This window comes from Ovis aries, chromosome 7 (assembly GCF_016772045.2).
Source record: "Ovis aries strain OAR_USU_Benz2616 breed Rambouillet chromosome 7, ARS-UI_Ramb_v3.0, whole genome shotgun sequence".
Lineage (NCBI taxonomy): Eukaryota > Metazoa > Chordata > Mammalia > Artiodactyla > Bovidae > Ovis > Ovis aries.
In genome coordinates this window covers 57857320-57876450 of record NC_056060.1, presented here as the reverse complement: position 1 = coordinate 57876450, position 19131 = coordinate 57857320, and the positions used below count along the sequence as shown (strand labels likewise).

At 33.6% G+C, this 19131-nt stretch overlaps 1 protein-coding gene across 1 annotated transcript in view; it reads right to left on the bottom strand.

The window, feature by feature from the left end:
- Positions 1-19131, bottom strand: part of TRPM7 (transient receptor potential cation channel subfamily M member 7) — a gene marked incomplete at its 5' end in the record, with an annotated part of 91028 nt that overhangs the window by 39539 nt on the left and 32358 nt on the right. The window contains 9 exon segments of the mRNA NM_001093785.2: positions 1309-1587; positions 3181-3309; positions 8242-8385; positions 8462-8617; positions 9708-9936; positions 11948-12228; positions 12803-12937; positions 13233-13373; positions 17428-17481. Coding sequence (NP_001087254.2) covers positions 1309-1587; positions 3181-3309; positions 8242-8385; positions 8462-8617; positions 9708-9936; positions 11948-12228; positions 12803-12937; positions 13233-13373; positions 17428-17481 — 1548 coding nt within the window.

Sequence of the window (19131 nt, the reverse complement as noted above, 5' to 3'; positions counted from 1 at the left end):
TAGCAGTGAGAATATAATAAACATTAAAAACTACTTGTTGAATTTTTACTGTTTTTTAAATGCATAATCTGTTAAGGATATAAAAATCAGAGAAAAAAATCTGAAGAACCAACTTTTTAAAGTACAATTAATGTTCATTATTTTTACATTGTTTCCTACTTGAAATGGCTTTATCCATCCAAACAACAAATATTTAGTAAGGAGATTCTACTATGTGACAAGGACTGTTATAAGCACTATAGATGAAAAGGTAACCAACACCAAAGTTCCTACTCCAATGAATTTGAAAGTCTAGAGGAGAATGTAAATAATCCAATAAAAATGTAGTTTAAAATAAAGTTAGACACAGATAAATATTCTGAAGGGAAGAACATGGGTGCCATAAAATTATACAGATAATAAACTTCATTCAGTTGAAAAAGACAAAAAATTCTCCCTGAAAAAAAATCATGTTAAGAGTCAAGATCTGAAGAATAAAACTAATTACTCAAAAAACCTAAGGATATGAGTGTAAATGAGGATGACCATTTTACACAGGAAAAAAAAAAAAAGAGCTATTCTTGGTTCTCTGGTAGGGGCTCTGCTAAAAAAAAAATGACAAAGGCATGTGTGACTAGAGCACATGCAAGAGGTCAAAAATGGTAAGGGTAAGGTTCAGAAAGAAAGCAAAGAGATGTTACTACTGATGGAAACTAAGTAAAGAGTACACAGAATTGCTCTTATTTCTTACAACTGCATGAAAATCTGTAATTATTTCAAAATTTAAAGGGAGGGAAGGAAGGGAGAGAGAGAGGAAGAAAGGAAGGAAACCAACAATCAAACTGCGCAGGGCTTATGCATTTCATTAAGTACACTGATTCTAGGATTAACGGAAAATCATGAAAAAAACATTTTTTTAAGAATGAGAAGGACGACAGGCCAGAGTGCTTATGAGTAAACAGATTACTAGACTATTGCTGGTACCAGATGATGGCAGATTGGATTAGTGTGGTGGCAGTAAAGATGAAAAGAAATTCATAGATTAGACCTGGCAAATTTCTATTTTTTTCAAATAGTCCTAACATTTAAAAGTAGCATTTAAAAATTAAAGTATTTCAAGTTAAGACAAATACAATTTCATAACCTTATCCTATTAAACAGTTTCTTCAAAAGTTAACATCCTAAGAAATGGTTTATTTCGAATACAAGGCAAATAAACATGAACTATCTATTCTCTGATTCAAGTAAAATTGTATTAGTAACATTTTTATGATTCTAAGAAAAAATACCAATAAACCCACAAGTATTATCAGACACCTCTCAACTTACCATTTTTCCAATCATCATTACATAAGGTCCTGCCTGTTGATTTACAGCTAGAAAATCTAGCAAACGCACATACCAAAATATTATGTTAAGACAGTAAATTAATCTTCCAGCCACAAAAACATGATTATCATATGCATTCTCAAAGTTCCATTTTGCTCCAAATCTTAGTCCAAATCCAATGAAGAAAGAAATTATGGCAATTGTATCACTGATATTGAAGTAATCACTAAACCACACTTTAATCTTCTGGCTTATTTTTCCAGCTTCAGACATAAAAATCTAAAGGTTAAAAAATAATAACAATCAATTTCTTCCTATTAAAACAGAATTCAATTATAATAGCACAATAAAATTTTATATATCTTTTAATATTTCAAAGTATTTTTGACTGTCTTGGTATTTGATCACCAAAACAATTCAGTAAGACATCAGAGACATAGTTCTTATCCTCATTTTCTGTGTATGGGGGGAAAAAGACCCAAAAATAACCTGTTCAACCAAGATCATCCAATTAAGACACTGTAAATTCTGGATTAGAACAAAGATCCCTAGGCTTGGAATGTGAGATACTTTTGAAAAGTTGTTTTATTTTTCACTGAAACAACACCAGGACATTCAAGCAGAATCTTCCAAAAGTGCCTTATGTGCAGAAAGTAAACAACTCAATGGTTTAAATTGCTATACTTAGCTCTTCTCTTTGATGTAAAATTAAAAAAAAAAAAATTTATGTGGGAAATGGTAATACATTTACAGCTTCAAAATCATAGTGAATCATAAATATTGAAAAGTCTCCCATTCTTCTCCCCTAGTCAACTGACTCCCCTTCCCACTAGAAGCAACCACTTTTATTATTATCTAATGAATTCTTGCAGAGCTGTTTTATGAATATACATTTAAACTAATTATTTGCAACTTGCTTTTACCATTTAACAACTTCATTTCTTAAAACATATTAGTAAAACAATAGATTTCATAAATAGAGTGGCCATGGCACTCAAAGGAATTTAAAATGCATAGTAAGTTATTTAATAAGATAAAGTCCTACAACACTTAAGTGAGAGAGAAGTACAATGCCTTCTATTTTTGCAATTTCACATATTCTCTAAATGTAAAGCACAAAGACATGAAATAATTCTGATGTATTTAAATAAGTGTGTTATAAAACAACATATATGTAGGTATCAGTTTAAACAGAAAATTGTAGAAAGATTTTTAAAACTTTTTTTCCCCCAAAGTCAGGGTATTAGAAAATTTACAATTTTACATTGAAAACTGATAGACACAGGGATCTAAATCTAAATGACAATTCAATGGGCAATATAGTACACTTTGCTGTCACTCAGACTGACTCTTTGTGACTCCATGGGCTGTGTAGCCCACCAGTCTCCTCTGTCCAGGGAATTTTCCAGGCAAGCATACTTGAGTAGGCTACCATTTCCTACTCCAGGGAATCTTCCCAACTCCACACTGGCAGAAGAATTCTTTACCACTGAGCCACCTGGGAAGTCCACAAGATACTTTAGAGGACTGTAAAATAAGAAACTGCTTATAATTTACCTACCTGATTGGCTAGTATATTTAAAATTCTTTGAGAGTGGCAAAGATCATAAATATGAATGTTGAGAAAATAAAAATCAAATCTACTTTTTGAGACAATCACTATCTTTGTAATCAGGACAAAGTTAACAACACACTAATCTCTATTCTTTGGTCATCACTTTTAGAATAGCAAAGCCAAACATTCTACACTTTAATATCATCACCTACTGAAATTATGAATAACACCTACACATACCCATACACATAAGCGAAACAAACAAAACACCCTCCAATTACAAACTAAGTTGCTGGTAGGAAAAACTAAAGACATACCTCACGGACTTTCTCAATAGCATAGGTAAAAATATAAGCAATAACAATCCATTCTTGAACTGAAGGTAATCGTTCCATTTGTACAAGAACCACAAATGTATAAAGCATCAGAAATCCTAAGTATGCCAACTAGTAAAAAAAAAAAAAAGATATAAATAAAATTTATTATAAAATGTAATTTACTATGAAAATTTCTAAACATACACACAAAAAGAGACTAAACTAGTCCCTGTGAAGTATCTCCCAGCTTTAATCATTAGAAAAGTTTCAGAGGTAACTCTTTTTCCATGCAGACATTGCATTTATCAACCAATCATTTATAAATGGCCCCCAAGGTATAAATGTATTATTCTAGACTTCAGTTAACTTTTTAGTACTTCCCACAGGAAGAATTTTATAATACCAGGTTTATGTTCTCAGTATAGTCCACATAATTTCACTTATACCTAAAGTACCATAACATTTTAAACTTACTATAGAATTTCATCACCATCATTCAGAAACACATACTACCTAGCTCCTCCTTCTCCCAACCAAGTAGTACTCCTAAGAAAGACAACTAGTATTTTCTAGCTCCTGGTCACTGAGGCTAAATCCCAAGAAATGGAAACAAAAATGAAAAACATTCTTCCTAGGTAAAAGAATATCCTAGTCGAATATCCACCTTTCAGACTCTTAACAAGAAAAATGATAAGGAGATAATAAGGAACAACATAAAATAACTTCTGAAGAATCATTTCATTTCAGAGGAAAACCCAAATTCTTTGACTCCTGAACAATTGTGGCTGAGAATTTTCTCATCACTTTGCTTGCCTCTACAAGTCTTAAAATAAGTCATATATTTGATTTCAGCTATGGCAGGGAAGGGAAGTAAAATGCAACAAGTAAAGAAAGAAAAAAAGAAATTCCTATAGTCACATGAATTGTCCACTTTTAGTCATTCATACAAATGCAAACATATGAAACCTTTGTTATTTCCATTAGTGGAGAAAGAATTTGGGGATTATATTAGATAATTCAGATTTGTAATTTTAATACCAGAACAAGATCAAGCAAAAAAATTTTCATATTGAGAAGGAAACGTACAGAATTAGTCTTAGATTAATGGGCCTGTGTGTGGGTGAGAAAGCAATGATCAAAGAAACAAATTCTCAAATGTTCATCTCAGCATAAAACCATTTGCCTACTTTGGCAACTCAAAAAAAGCCTGACAACGATGAAAATAAAACACAACATGACAACAAAATTAAAAACTGAAAAATTTTCATGTTTGGGAACGCATGTAAGAATTAAAGATTTTAAAATTTAAAAAATAAAAACTAAAAAAAAAAAAAAAAAAACTGAAAATTTTTCTTGGTAAGAGGAGTAAACACTTAGTCACTCAGCCCCTGGATAAAAGTAACCAATCTCATGTTTCTCAGATAGAATCCATTACTCTATTGACATGTATGTAAGCTGGTAGTAAAATCTGTCTTTCCACTGGCAAGGAAAAAACCAATTATGTGACAGATAACCAAACGTGTACTACAGTTAAAGAAATAAGCTATTATACCACCGAAACATAAAACTGTATGAATGATCTAGATTACTTGTATCACCATCAACTAACACTGTAAAAAAGTTTACTTCTAAAATTGTAATATCTATAAAGTCCCAAAGCACAAGGAAATTATATTTGTGTATCATAAGTTCTCAACTGAAAAATGGCTTTCCAGTGATCCAAGTTGTATCAAGATTAGTATGGACTCTAAACCAAAGGTACCCTTAAAGCCTATCCTTTAAAACATTTTGTTGGTTCCAAGGAGACCTGGGCTCCATTCTGGGTGGTCAGTCACTCGGGGCAGGGGAGGGGTGCACCTTGGAGGGAACAGCTGGGAGTAGAATGCACTGCCCCACCCCAAAGCAGGTAGGAGTCCTGGAGAGGGTGCCCCCAACTGGGTAGAGTGGTATCCACTACAGCCACATTCCCAGCCAAACGATACCTAAACAGGAGAATCTGCAGCAGAGAAAGGTTTATTGCAGGGCCATGCTTGGTTCATAGCCCCCAAAACCTAAATTCCTGAATCTCTACTGAGACAAAAGACAGGAGAGGCTGGCCTTTTCAGCATTTCAAAGTCAGCTTTGACAGCCTGACTTGTGGGTGTGACAGGAGCCAGAGACGGAAAAGTGCACACCTCTGGGAAGGTGTGTTCTCAAGATGCTGGTGTGATTCCTCGATATGATACTGATGAGAACACAGCACACAGCAGGAGGAAGAAGAGGAGGAAATGGCAGCTTCTCAGGGACTGCTGATGTTTAGGATGTGGCCACTGATTTCTCTCAAGAGGAGTGGGAATGCTTGGACTTTGATCACTGAGAATTACACAGGAACATGATGTTAGAGAACTACTGGGACCTGGTCTCCTTGGGTCTTACTGTCAGCCAGACATGTGGTTACCTTTTGTGCACAAAAGAAGGATCTCTAGGATGTGAAGAGAATAGAGACAACAGCCCATATATCCAGCTTTGTCTTATTATGACACCCAAGTTCTGATGACCAAAAAAGTAGGCGTGGAAGATTCGTTTCAAAAAAATGTTGCTGGGAAAACATGAAAGCTGTCAACTTGGAAATTTAAACTGCAATAAGCTGTACAAGATCTTAAGCAAGAGCTCTGTTATTCAATAACTACAACAGCATTTATAATGGAATGACAAGCAATCCTTGCAGTAAATCAGATAATAATTTTGACTAAGACTCAAATCTTATGAAACATCAGGGCTCTGAATTTTCAGAAAAGCATTCTAAAAGTAATAAATATAAAAATGTCTTTTATCAAAGCTCAATATTACTACATAAAGAGGATTCATACGGAGAGAAGGCTTACAAATGTAGCGAATGTGATAAAGGTTTTAATCAATCATTCATACTACAGAGGAACATTACAAGTATAATAAATCTGGGAAAGTCTTTATAAAAAATCTAAGTAGACACAGGAAAATTCACACTAGAGGAAAACTTTATAAATGTAAAGAATGTGGTAAAGCCTTTATATGGTGCTCAAAACTTAGCAGACATCAGATAATTCACAATGGGGAGAAACCATACATATGTAAAGAATGTGGCAAAGACTTTACCCAGTGCTCAAATCTTAAGCAGCATCAGATATTCATACTGCAGAGAAGCTTTATGAAAGTACAGAATGTTGCAGAGTCTTTGATCAGCATCTATATCTTACTCAGCATCAAAGAACTCATACTGGAAGAAACCTCACCAATGTATAGAATGTGGCAAAGCCTTTAACTGGCTCACAAAAAATAACAAAATTCACAGAAAAGTAGGAAAAAAAACATAGTAGGAAAAAACTGTACAAATGCAGAGAATGTGACAAAGCCTTTAATCAAAGCTGTTACCTCACTCAAAATCTTAGAAACCCTACAAACATAGTAAGTGGTGAAAGACATTAGTCCTTAGTGTATACTTCAGAAAATAGCCAAAGAGTTCATAGTGGAAAGAAACTTGAAAGACAAAAAAAATGTAAAAGCACTCAAAAATCAAATCTAAATAAATATCAGCAAACACAGTAGAAAGCATTAAAATTAGTAACTTTTCTAGCACTACTCTAAATGAGAATATTATAGAAAATAATCTAAAGTTGAAGCACCTGTAAAACTTATTTGTTGTACTGATCACAGATATTGATCCAACTTATTGTTGGTATTGATGTTGAGCCAAGTATAACTATTATCAGTATCTTTTTTATACTAGTATTATTTGAGGTTATTTGAAAGTAATATAACTCCCAAATTATATGATATGCCTTTCTTTCTAGTGTAAATGTAAATTCATGTGTTTGACTGTTGATGCCTCAGAGATAAAAGAGGTTCTATATTAGGGGGCAATCATTTATTTTCACTACTCCATGTATGTTTAAAGACTATAAGGTAAAATGTATAATTGAAAATCTAAATGGAGATGACATTTGTTGTTGATTTAAATCATTCTTATAGATGACTATTAGTTAAGTGTTCAGGGACTTACTCTTTGTACTAAAGAAAGAGAATCACTCTAAATTTAAGTAGCTGTGTCCATTTGCTTTTAAGGATAAAAAGATGGTAGTAGTTCATTAAAATCCTGATAAACATTCACTAAATCAACAGAAGTCATGAATATTACTTGGCATGTTTGAAACAAATACATCTTCATCGAAAACTAAGAAAAATATAGGTAACCCTTCCATAAGAGGTTATAAAATTACTGTATATCCACATTTATTAAATAACTAGCCTTTTTTCTATAAACCATAAAAATCACAATTCTCATATCAGTCTATTACAAGAATTCTTCTGAATTTCTGTAATCTATATTTTGATAAGAGGATCATAGGTGAATTGTTAAAGGTTTACTTAGACCATGTGTGAATTTAATATTAATAAAACTGAATGATTTTTAATGTGGTTAAAAAAAGTCTATTTTTCTCATACTATTTTAAACCATATCATGTTACTAATTCAAAAAGATACATATACCCCATGTTCACAGAGGCATATTTACAACTGCAAAGATATGGTATCAACCTAAGTGTCTATCAACAGATGAATGGTCAAAGATGTAGTAAATATTTACAATGGAATACTACTCAGCCATAAAAAAGAACGAAAATTTTGCCATTTGCAGCAACATGGATGGACTTAGTATTATTTGTAATGAAATAAGTCAGACACAGAAAAACAAAAATTGCATGACATTACTTATATGCAGGATCCAAAAAATACAACAAACCAGTGAATGTAACAATAAAGCAGCAGACTCACAGCTGTAGAGAACAAACTGGTGGTTACCAGTGGGCAGAGAGAACAGAGAGGAGGGGCAACATAAAAGTAGGGGACCAAGAGGTAAAAACTATTAGGGATAAGATAAGCTACAAAAAAATGAAATATGCTACAAGCATATGCTGTACAACATGGGACATACAGCCAGAATTTTATAACTATAAATGGATCATGTTGTGAATTGCTATATTATACATTTATAACTTCCATATTACTGCACATCAATTATACTTCAATAAAAAGAAACCATACCGTATTAAACCAGAATTTTACAATTGGTGCATGATAAAAGGCATAAAACTTTCGTGTGATTGGAAGCTTTTTTGATTTTATTTGTATCTCCATTTCATTCTTCCCTTCATTCTTGTCCAATAGTCTGATTTCTTTAAATACTTCCTAAAATAAAAATAACATTATGGTACCTTTTCTCACAATAAATTTACATTTACTTTAAATTTTTTTCCCTCCTTACCATGGGAATCTCTTCTGCTATGTTTTGAAAGTTGTTTTCACTATCATCCATTGTCATTTGATGAGCATCTTGAGATTGTGGAATATGAGACATTTCAGCCTTAGTTTTATATTCTAACATTAATATGGCAGGTGGAACTAAAATGCTTAGTATGACCTAAAAATTTTAGAAACAGATAAGTTCACATTTTAAAACTAATGACTTTCAAGAACATAATATAAAGCAATAAAAAGCTATAAAAATCCTAGTTATTAATTAGCCATTTTGCCCCTGGTAGTATAGTGGAAAAAAAACTTCACTTTTCACTTATATATGGAGGCCCAAGTTGAATTGCTTTAAAGAATAACAAATCATTTTAGTATTACAAGAGTAATACAGACTTGTCCCGTTAAAGAATCAGATTACAATTTGTTCAGAGAATACATTTTTGTTGTAAATAAAATTCAAGTCTTATGAAATTGCTATGTGCTTAATTTTACCCTAAATCTCTCTGCAAGTGTTCCATGTCATAACGTAATTACTCAAGTTGTATCCTATAAACAAAAAGGTTTATTTCTAAACTGGTATGTATTATTCGCAAAATCTTAAAAGCACAAAGAAATTATAATTGTGTATCAAGGTTTCTATGATAACTGTATATCAAGGTTAATCTTTCACCATTATTTTTAATGTATGATTAGTATTTATTATCCACTTATAATGGTCTGTGATTAAACTTCTTGCATGATCTCTGCCTTCCATATTTCTGTGCCTTATTTAAGACACAACAAAAAGGAAAGCTTAAAGCAAAATCTCTCACTATAATGAAACTGAGAGTACCAGTTAATATTTTACCCAAATTTTAACCATGAAAACCAAGCAGATCTAATATATGTGAAGTAAAAATTAAAAGTAACATAATTAAGTTAGTAGATATGGGCCAGGATCTAGAATTTTAGAATCTAGGAATCTTTTCATAAAACAGCAACTTTTTTTATGGCTGCACAGGGCTCTATAAATGCCAACACTCCCATTCCCATTTGTTGCAATCATGCACCTGGCTCAAACTGGGAAAATAATCATTATACACCACATCTGAAAAGAATTCAGAGTGAAGGGGGAAAAAGGAGGCCATTTAATGCCACTTACAATAAAATGCCGACACAACAATTCTTACTGCACTTACATTTTACTATACTGGTGGGCTAATTCCTCTGTTCTTTTAATCTAATCACACACTTAATATTAAATTATTTCCAAAGTATACCTTGTACCAGGAATTTTTCCTCATATTCAGCCTTCCCATCCACATATCAGATAACAACATCTGCGTACACGTGTGAGCTACAAAAGGTCTAAGTCTTGAAGAAACTGCTAACTTAAGACAGGTAGAATTACTCCAATTTTTCAGTTCATAAGTGAGCAATTTCATAGCCATGGTTTCATCTTGTCTGAAGGATTGTTCCAGTAATTCAACTGCCAGTTGACCAAAATCACTATCAAAAGATAAAAGCCAAAACATATTCAAATTACCAAATTGCAGTTTTAAACCATTATCTTCAGGGTCATTCATAACATATTCCAATTTTTTAACATTTTCAGACACACTTGGGGAATTGTGAGGTATCAGAATAGCCCTGTTTTCAGATATCCACTACTCTATGGAAATTGCAAAGTATTAAAATATGTCACATCAGGAACAAGATTGAAAATGTGACTCCAGAGCACTTTCCCCTGGTCATAAAAATAAACCTACAGACTCATATGAAACTAAAACTGAAAATGTTCAGACGCTCTCTTCAAAAAGTCTCTATATAATATTTCAAATAGTAGAAAAGGTTGGTACCCAATAGAGAAAAAGATGTATGCAGGTCAGGAAGCGTCAGTTAGAACTGGACATGGAACAACAGACTGGTTTCAAATAGGAAAAGGAGTACGTCAAGACTGTATATTGTCACCCTGCTTATTTAACTTCTATGCAGAGTACAATATGAGAAACGCTGAGCTGGCAGAAACACAAGCTGGAATCAAGATTGCCGGCAGAAATATCAATAACCTCAGATATGCAGATGACACCACCCTTATGGCAGAAAGTGAAGAGGAACTAAAAAGCCTCTTGATGAGAGAGGAGAGTGAAAAAGTTGGCTTAAAGCTCAAGATTCAGAAAACGAAGATCATGGCATCTGGTTCCATCACTTCATGGCATCTGGTCCCATCACTTCATGGGAAATAGATGGGGAAACAGTGGAAACAGTGTCACACTTTATCTTTTTGGGCTCCAAAATCACTGCAGATGGTGACTGCAGCCATGAAATTAAAAAGACGCTTACCCCTTGGAAGAAAAGTTATGACCAACCTACATAGCGTATTCAAAAGCAGAGACATTACTTTGCCAACAAAGGTCCATCTAGTCAAGGCTATGGTTTTTCCTGTGGTCATGTATGGATGTGAGAGTTGGACTGTGAAGAAAGCTGAGCACCGAAGAATTGATGCTTTTGAACTGTGGTGTTGGAGAAGACTCTTGAGAGTCCCTTGGACTGCAAGGAGATCCAACCAGTTCATTCTAAGGGAGATCAGCCCTGGGATTTCTTTGGAAGGAATGATGCTAAAGCTGAAACTCCAATACTTTGGCCACCTCATGCGAAGAGTTGACTCAATGGAAAAGACTCTGATGCTGGGAGGGACGGGGGGCGGGAGAAGAAGGGGACGACAGAGCATGAGATGGCTGGATGGCATCTCCGACTCGATGGATGTGAGTCTGAGTGAACTCTGGGGGATTGTGATGGACAGGGAGGCCTGGCGTGCTGCGATTCATGGGGTCGCAAAGAGTTGGACACAACTGAGCGACTCAACTGAATTGAACTGATGGACTAACCAACCTAGTATGAAAAATATCCTAATCTTCAATCCCTGGTGAGTTGATCATAGGATCTGTTTTAGCTATTTTCATAACTCCTATTCTCTTCCAAAGAGAGTCCATTTGCAGGGAGGGAGGTCCTATTCTCTATTATAAAGCTTTCTATCAATACAAACTACAGTTCTAGCTTAATATTCCATTACTCCCCTAAGTAAACTGTAAAACTTCTGGGAATTGTTTCAGTCTTCTGCACATGTAGCTCCACCATATGAAATGCCTTTCCAGTTGAACTAAATTTATTTCCTTAGAAAACAGCTTAAACTTCCCTTCCTTCCTTACTCTACCACTTCAAATGGAAATTTACCTAATCTAATTGATATTATGTGCAACTAATTAGTAAACTGACATCTGGCATTTCTTTCTTGCTGAAATATTTAACTCTTAATTGTAAATGATATAACAACCTCTTTTTTACATGCCTAGGTCTCTTAATTTTTTTAAAACAGACTTAAACATTTAGAAAGTGGATTTCTCCTAATTTTACCAATAAAATTATATATACACATACCCAATTAGTGCATGGCACTATAATCTCCACTTAAACCCCATCTATATTTTTAAAATGTTTCAAATGATAAAATATAACTTACTTGGAATATTGTTTCAATTCCTCTGAAGTATCATCTACAAGGTCACTCTGCTTTGCTTCATATGCCATTGAACGATAGATCTTACAGGCAACTAATGCTTTAGCCATTGATTCTTCACCATGCTGCCATAAAAAACGGGCCATAACCTGCCTCTTCATGAGGCAAGCCCAAATTAATAGTTCATTAAGTGGATAAGGAAAGCGCTTGGTTTCTGGATCATCAATATCCACAATTTCATCTTTGGTTCTTTTCTTCTTTCCTTCTTCCACAGCTGTATCAATCTTCAGGAGGAAATAAATATTATAAGGCTCATTAAAATAAGGCCATATGACACTCATGTGAGAATTTTAATAAAATGTCATTTATTTGATTTTTCATATAAATGTACAAATAAAAATAAATTTTATATATTTGATTTTTATTACAATTCAAATTCATTTTATAGAAATGTTATTCCCCAAAAATGTCCTTGTAAAAGTTTCCAAGATGAGAGAAAGGGCCTCAATATTTCCACTAACATCTGATAAAACACAGTTCTAAGGAAAGAAAAGTTTGGTACCACCTTTGTCTTGCATGCCATTAATCAAGTAAATATGGAATAAAAGAAGGCAGTTAAGCAGTGACCAAAATATCTAAAAATTTTGATTATCATAGCTAAATATGAAAAACTTAATAGAAGTATTACCTCATATTATTTTTTGGTATATAGGAAAATGAAAAATTGAGGATATAATACTATACCTAAAAACAAAAGATAATTCTTACTAAAACAAGTAACTTTTATTTCATAATACCAAGTAACTTAAAAAGAATAAAATCCAAAAGCCAGAACAGGTAATATTTAAACAAAAATACCTTTGGTCGGTAGGGCTGTGCTGTTTTAATGAAATGATTATGCCTCGTTTTTTCCTTTTTATCTGCTCTATTGCCAAAAGATTCCTGACTCTTTCGCAACTGAGGAGTGCTGCTCGAGGTATTTCGGCCAGACCTCTGAAAGCAAGTTTATTAGTTTTTACAGATTTAAATACGCTGTTATGCTATGAAAATTAAAAATCTATTTTTACATATACATGTATATATAAATGTGTGTATACACACACCAAAAAAAAACAAAACCCAACATGATTTCTTTAGGATTTCAATTACAAAATATTTCTAAGTACTCTTAGTTGAAAATCTTGTTTTTAAGACAATTCTGTCAATACTTTTACCATTATAATATAAGTTAATTTTTATAAGCTCATTTTAAAGCACATCTATATCACTTCCCCCAAATATTACATACCCGATTATTTCCACCAAGACTGTTATATATTAATCGAAAACGTTTCCGAGTGTAGGTGCATCTATAGGTCCCTCCCATAAGATATTCAATAACAAGTCCTATATCAATTAGAGTGATCTTATATCCTGGAGGAAGATTCCCCTGGAAACAAAACATTAATTTTAAAAAGGCAAAATTGTATTTCTCAATGTTTCCAAGCCATGCCTAGCAATGTGTCTATTACTCTCCAAAATAACAAATGTTTACTTGCTACAGAAAGCTGGAGTTGCCAGCAGCTACCTTTACAGACTGGTTCCAAATAGGAAAAGGAGTACGTCAAGGCTGTATATTGTCACCCTGCTTATTTAATTTATATGCAGAGTACATCATGAGAAACGCTGGACTGGAAGAAACACAAGCTGGAATCAAGATTGCTGGGAAAAATATCAATAACCTCAGATATGCAGATGACACCACCCTTATGGCAGAAAATAAAGAGGAACTAAAAAGCCTCTTGATGAAAGTGAAAGAGGAGAGGAAAAAGTTGGCTTAAAGCTGAAACTCCAGTACTTTGGCCACCTCATGCAAAGAGTTGACTCATTGGAAAAGACTCTGATGCTGGGAGGGATTGGGGACAGGAGGAGAAGGGGACGACCGAGGATGAGATGGCTGGATGGCATCACTGTCTCGATGGACATGAGTCTGGGTGATCTCCAGGAGTTGGTGATGGACAGGGAGGCCTGGCGTGCTGCAATTCATGGGGTCGCAAAGAGTCAGACACGACTGAGCGACTGAACCTTTACAGAAAAGAGTGACTTGCTTCTGTTTCCTTTTGTAAGAACAAGGATTCTGAAGTTTGAGGTCCCAATAGTGTGGCTCAGGACAGGAGTATGACTTACAGTAGGAAGATAATTTGATCTCTCCACTGTACTAACACTTCACACAGAGGCAAAGAAAGTTCTAAGTGCCAAGTATTCCATCTCACCATGGCACACAAGTTGTACTTTCCTGCAAAAATAATGCTTTAAATGTTTTCAGTTGGGACCATTAATACTTCTATTTTTAAACCAAAATTATATTGGCTATATTATAGATTACACAAATTTGTATAGCCTTGACTAAAATTCAACTACCACTTACAACACTATTCACAGCTAAGAAATCTTTTTAGAGTATCAATTTATGAATTGGAACATAAGCCATTTTTTGAGTTTGGAAAGACTGTCTCAGAAAGCACTATTGGTGAATTTCATTAAATAATCTTAGAAGGGTTTAATCATCAGTTAATTTATATATTAACCAATTCTTCCCTACTATAGTCAACATTCTTTCATTCCCCTAATTGTAATTTTATTAACTTAGTACTTTTTAAAATGCTTATACTTTTTATATTTTAGCTACACCTGTGAAGTTTCTAAGTAGACATCTATGTTCTTTAGGTCACCAATTTAAAAACTAATAAAAATATATTTTCACCTTAAATACAAGATTTTTATTTTTATTTTATCTTAAGCAATCTCAAAATATGTTTTATGACTGAAGATGTCATGTATGATAGATACTTCAGTTTGTTTTTTTAAAATCTGACAAATACCCTTATGTTGTGAATTCACTTGAACAGGAAATATTTAAATTAAGAAAAACAGGAATTTCCCTGGTAGTCCAGGGTCAAGAATCTGCCTTGCAATGCAGGGGATGCAGTTCAGTCCCTCATCAGGGTATTAAGGTCCTTCATGCCACAGAGCAACTAAGTGCGCATGCCACAGCTACAGTCTACTTGCCACAATGAAATATCCCTCACAATGCAATGAAGATGCCACATGGTTCAAGAGCCAACAGAGCCAAACATATAAATATTTTCAGTAAATTAATTAAGGAAAATAATGTGAATTACCTAAAAAAAGATAATCAATTTTTCAAACTATACAAACAGCTCTTATAAAACTATTTTTGAATCAGAATATACTCAAGTTACTGCTTCTACTTTAGGATTTTTCACTTATGGAAGTAGAAAAGTTGGGCTAATTACTATAGAGTCATCAATGTAAAAGTAGTTAACAGAACAAATCTCATATGTGAGATTTCCAGAATTAACTATAGCTCTGCTAAACCACCTAAGTAAATCACAATGCAAATGTGTTTCAGAAATTCTTGGATTGAAAGTCTCCCCCATTATTCAGGCTTTCTGGGGAGAATGAAAAAGAAGCTTTAATGACTTAAACAAACAAAATTACTGTAAAATATCCAGAAGAGGAAAATCCATAGAGAGGGCAAGGAGATTAACCCTTATGGCAAAAAGTGAAGAGGAACTAAAAAGTCTCTTGATGAAAGTAAAAGAGGAGAGTGAAAAAGTTGGCTTAAAGCTCAACATTCAGAAAACGAAGATCATGGCATCTGGTCCCATCACTTCATGGGAAACAGATGAGGAAACACTGGAAATGGTGTCAGAGTTTATTTTTTGGGGCTCCAAAATCACTGTAGATGGTGACTGCAGCCATGAAATTAAAAGACGCTCACTCCATGGAAGGAAAGTTATGACCAATCTAGATAGCATATTCAAAAGCAGAGACCAAAAGAAAAAAAAAAGCAGAGACATTACTTTGCCAATAAAGGTCCATCTAGTCAAGGCTATGGATTTTCCAGTGGTCATGTATGGATGTGAGAGTTGGACTGTGAAGAAAGCTAAGTGCCGAAGAATTGATGCTTTTGAACTGTGGTGTTGGAGAAGACTCGAGAGTCCCTTGGACTGTAAGGAGATCCAACCAGTCCATTCTGAAGGAGATCAGCCCTGGGATTTCTTTGGAAGGAATGATGCTAAAGCTGAAGCTCCAATACTTTGGCCACCTAAAAGACTCTGATGCTGGGAGGGATTGGGGGCAGGAGGAGAAGGGGATGATAGAGGATGAGATGGCTGGATGGCATCACCGACTCGATGGGCATGAGTTCGGGTAAACTTCGGGAGTTGGTGATGGACAGGGAGGCCTGGTGTGCTGCAGTTCATGGGGCTGCAAAGAGTCGGACACGACTGAGCAACTGAACTGAACTGAATTGAGGGTGAAGTCAAGTAGGAGTAAGGAGCAAAGAAGGAACAGAAGTGAGGAGAAAGTGCTAATAGATATGAAGTTACTTTAGGGGACTACTGCAAATACTCTAAAACTGTGGTAAAGGTGACACTACCCTGAATACAGAAACGTCACTGAACTATACACTTTAAGTGGATGAATTTTATGGTATGTGAAACACATTTCAATAAAACTATAAAGATAAGCATGTGGGGAAAAATGAATTAAAGTAAAACATTTTAAGTGAAGTTAAAAGTTCTTTCTATAAAATGTCAGTTTCATTAGATATGTTATACAACACAGAAAATGACACTTCTATCCAGTTTTCAACCGTTCAATAGCACACTCACACTTATTAGCAAGTAAAGAATTTTGGAAAGTAAGCGTTTTCATGCAGAAGCTTTAAAAATAATTCAATTAACTAAATACAAGTACTTTTTCATCAAGTAAAATAAAACTGTTGGACATCAATAGTTTACATTGTTATAAATTTTAAAAATAAATGTTTAAAACTATTAACTCACAGAGAATCCAGTAGAAGAAAAGAGAAATATCAGTGTATCAAATTTAGTCACCACAGAATGGCTTTAGATCATATGACAGCGTTACATATGCAATTACTACCAATACTGAATATAAATGGGGGAGAGGGAAAAACGACGAGAGCTGGTGGCAATAGGCGGGGGTGGGGTGGAGTGAGGGGACGGAGGATGAAAGACATAGGGAGAAAGATAGAGAGCATTTTCAGCCTTTTTATTGGCAAATCTGCCATTGAAGATCACCAGTGTTTCTCTCAATGTCTTTATTCAACATCCTTTAAACGTCCAGGGAACAAATTTCTTCTGAACACAGAGAAAGAAGATATATCCTATCAATGATCATCTTTTATGGACAAATGAGCATCATGAAGTTCATCATACTCTATCCTGGATGACCAGAAGCTCAGGTCTTAATTTCATAAACTTTATTTTTCTTGATTTCTAATATATTATGTTCTCTACACCTGTATTATCACAAATTTATCTCATTTTATTTTGATCTTAAAAAAAGTGATCTTATTGCTGATTTTAAGATGTACAGAAATGTTTTTAGAAATAAATGAAGTATAAATGATTTTAAAACAACACTTTTCAGAAACAAAAATAATCTCTTACCTGCTTGACATCTCGTACAAGATGAAATAGCATTGGATTAGTTGGGCCTTGTTTCTTTAAAGAGAAAAAAATCAGAGCAAACTATTATTTTTCTTCTAAAATAACTTTTTTTTGGTTACTTATAGGACTTTTGTTCTTACACAAATTACACTGTTTCTGAGTTATAGAAATTCTGTTCATAAAATGGAACAAAGAAAAAGATATACCCATTTCACACTGTCATTTACCTTAAACAGGATATATAATTTCTTATGTTCTTACATTTATTTTTGCAAAAACACAAAAGCTTTTGTTTTCTAACAGTCATGTAAACACTGCAAGCTTCAAAATTATATGTTAAATTTAATTTGTATTTCACTGATAGTAGAAGCACACATTCTCTTTCCTCTTGTTAAAATGTCCATCTCTGTTTCTGTTATTAATCACCAAGTTTCAGCAATATATTAAATATTTTGGGTAAGAAACCTTTAATATTTATATATGCTGTCTTTTCCCTATTATCTTAATTCTATTAAATGAAATGTTACAGTAGACTAAACAAGTTTCATTTTTACATAATCTTATTTTGAGGGTATCCTATATTTTGAAAAAATACCCACTATTATCTCTCTCATCAAGACTGAGATAAAAGAGCCAAAAATATATTTTTCTAAACTTTTTAGAAGTGCCCTCATCTATATAAAATTTACTGCAATTAATTCAATACAGCATAAATCAAGAGACTTACTGTCAATATTTTAAATCTGGTGTTTAAAAGAAATATCAAATAAAAAGTTTCTCCTACCAAATTTTTCAAATGAAAATTTTCTGTGTTATAGTTAATTTTTTATGAGGTTATTAGTAATCAATTCAAACTACTTTTCCATTTTTATATAATAGGACCCTGATACCAAAAAGTTTGAGAACCACTGCTTTATCATGGTATATATAATCCCTTAAACTTTAAATAATTTTATCAATAATTGATGTGGAAAGGTAACTATTATCTTAATAACTTTGAGTTATATTATTAAAACATTACTTGCCTTGCTAATTGGATCAATTTTTATTTTTACTGTTTTATACTTGCTTTACATTTCAGGAAAAAACCTTACTTCAGCACAATGAATAATCCATTTAATATTACATCTGTTCTCTAAAGACAGTAGAATGCCAACAAAGTTCAGTTAGACTGTGTTAGACACTATTAAAGGAAAAAAATGGGGGGGAAATAGATATAATCCCTACTCAAAGGAAACTTAAGGTCCACAGTAGAAGATAAAATTTTACTTAACAAACTATGACATTGGGATTTACTGTACCAATGCCTTGGCATTTGAAATAAGTTTAAACAAAGAATAAAATCCAGTAACTGGGTAAGCAGTTTGGAAGAAAAATGCAGACCAGCACTGAGTAAATACCAAACACTTTCTAAAAAAGCTTATATTTAAGGGAAATAGTAGATAGATGATGTAGCTGAAACAGCCACTCTATAGGAAGATGGGAGTTAGGAATTGAAAGGCTGAGTGACAGAAATAGCTGAGGCAAAATTTCAAAAGCCGGAGAGCTTTGAAAATTAGTCTAAAGGCCTGAGTATTATTCTCTACATATCAAGGAGCCATCAAAAAATTTTAAACTGGGAAAGCTATGATAAAATATGTGACTATAAGAATATTTGGGTTAAAGATTTAAAGATAGACAAGGAGATTAGATTATTGGAGTAGT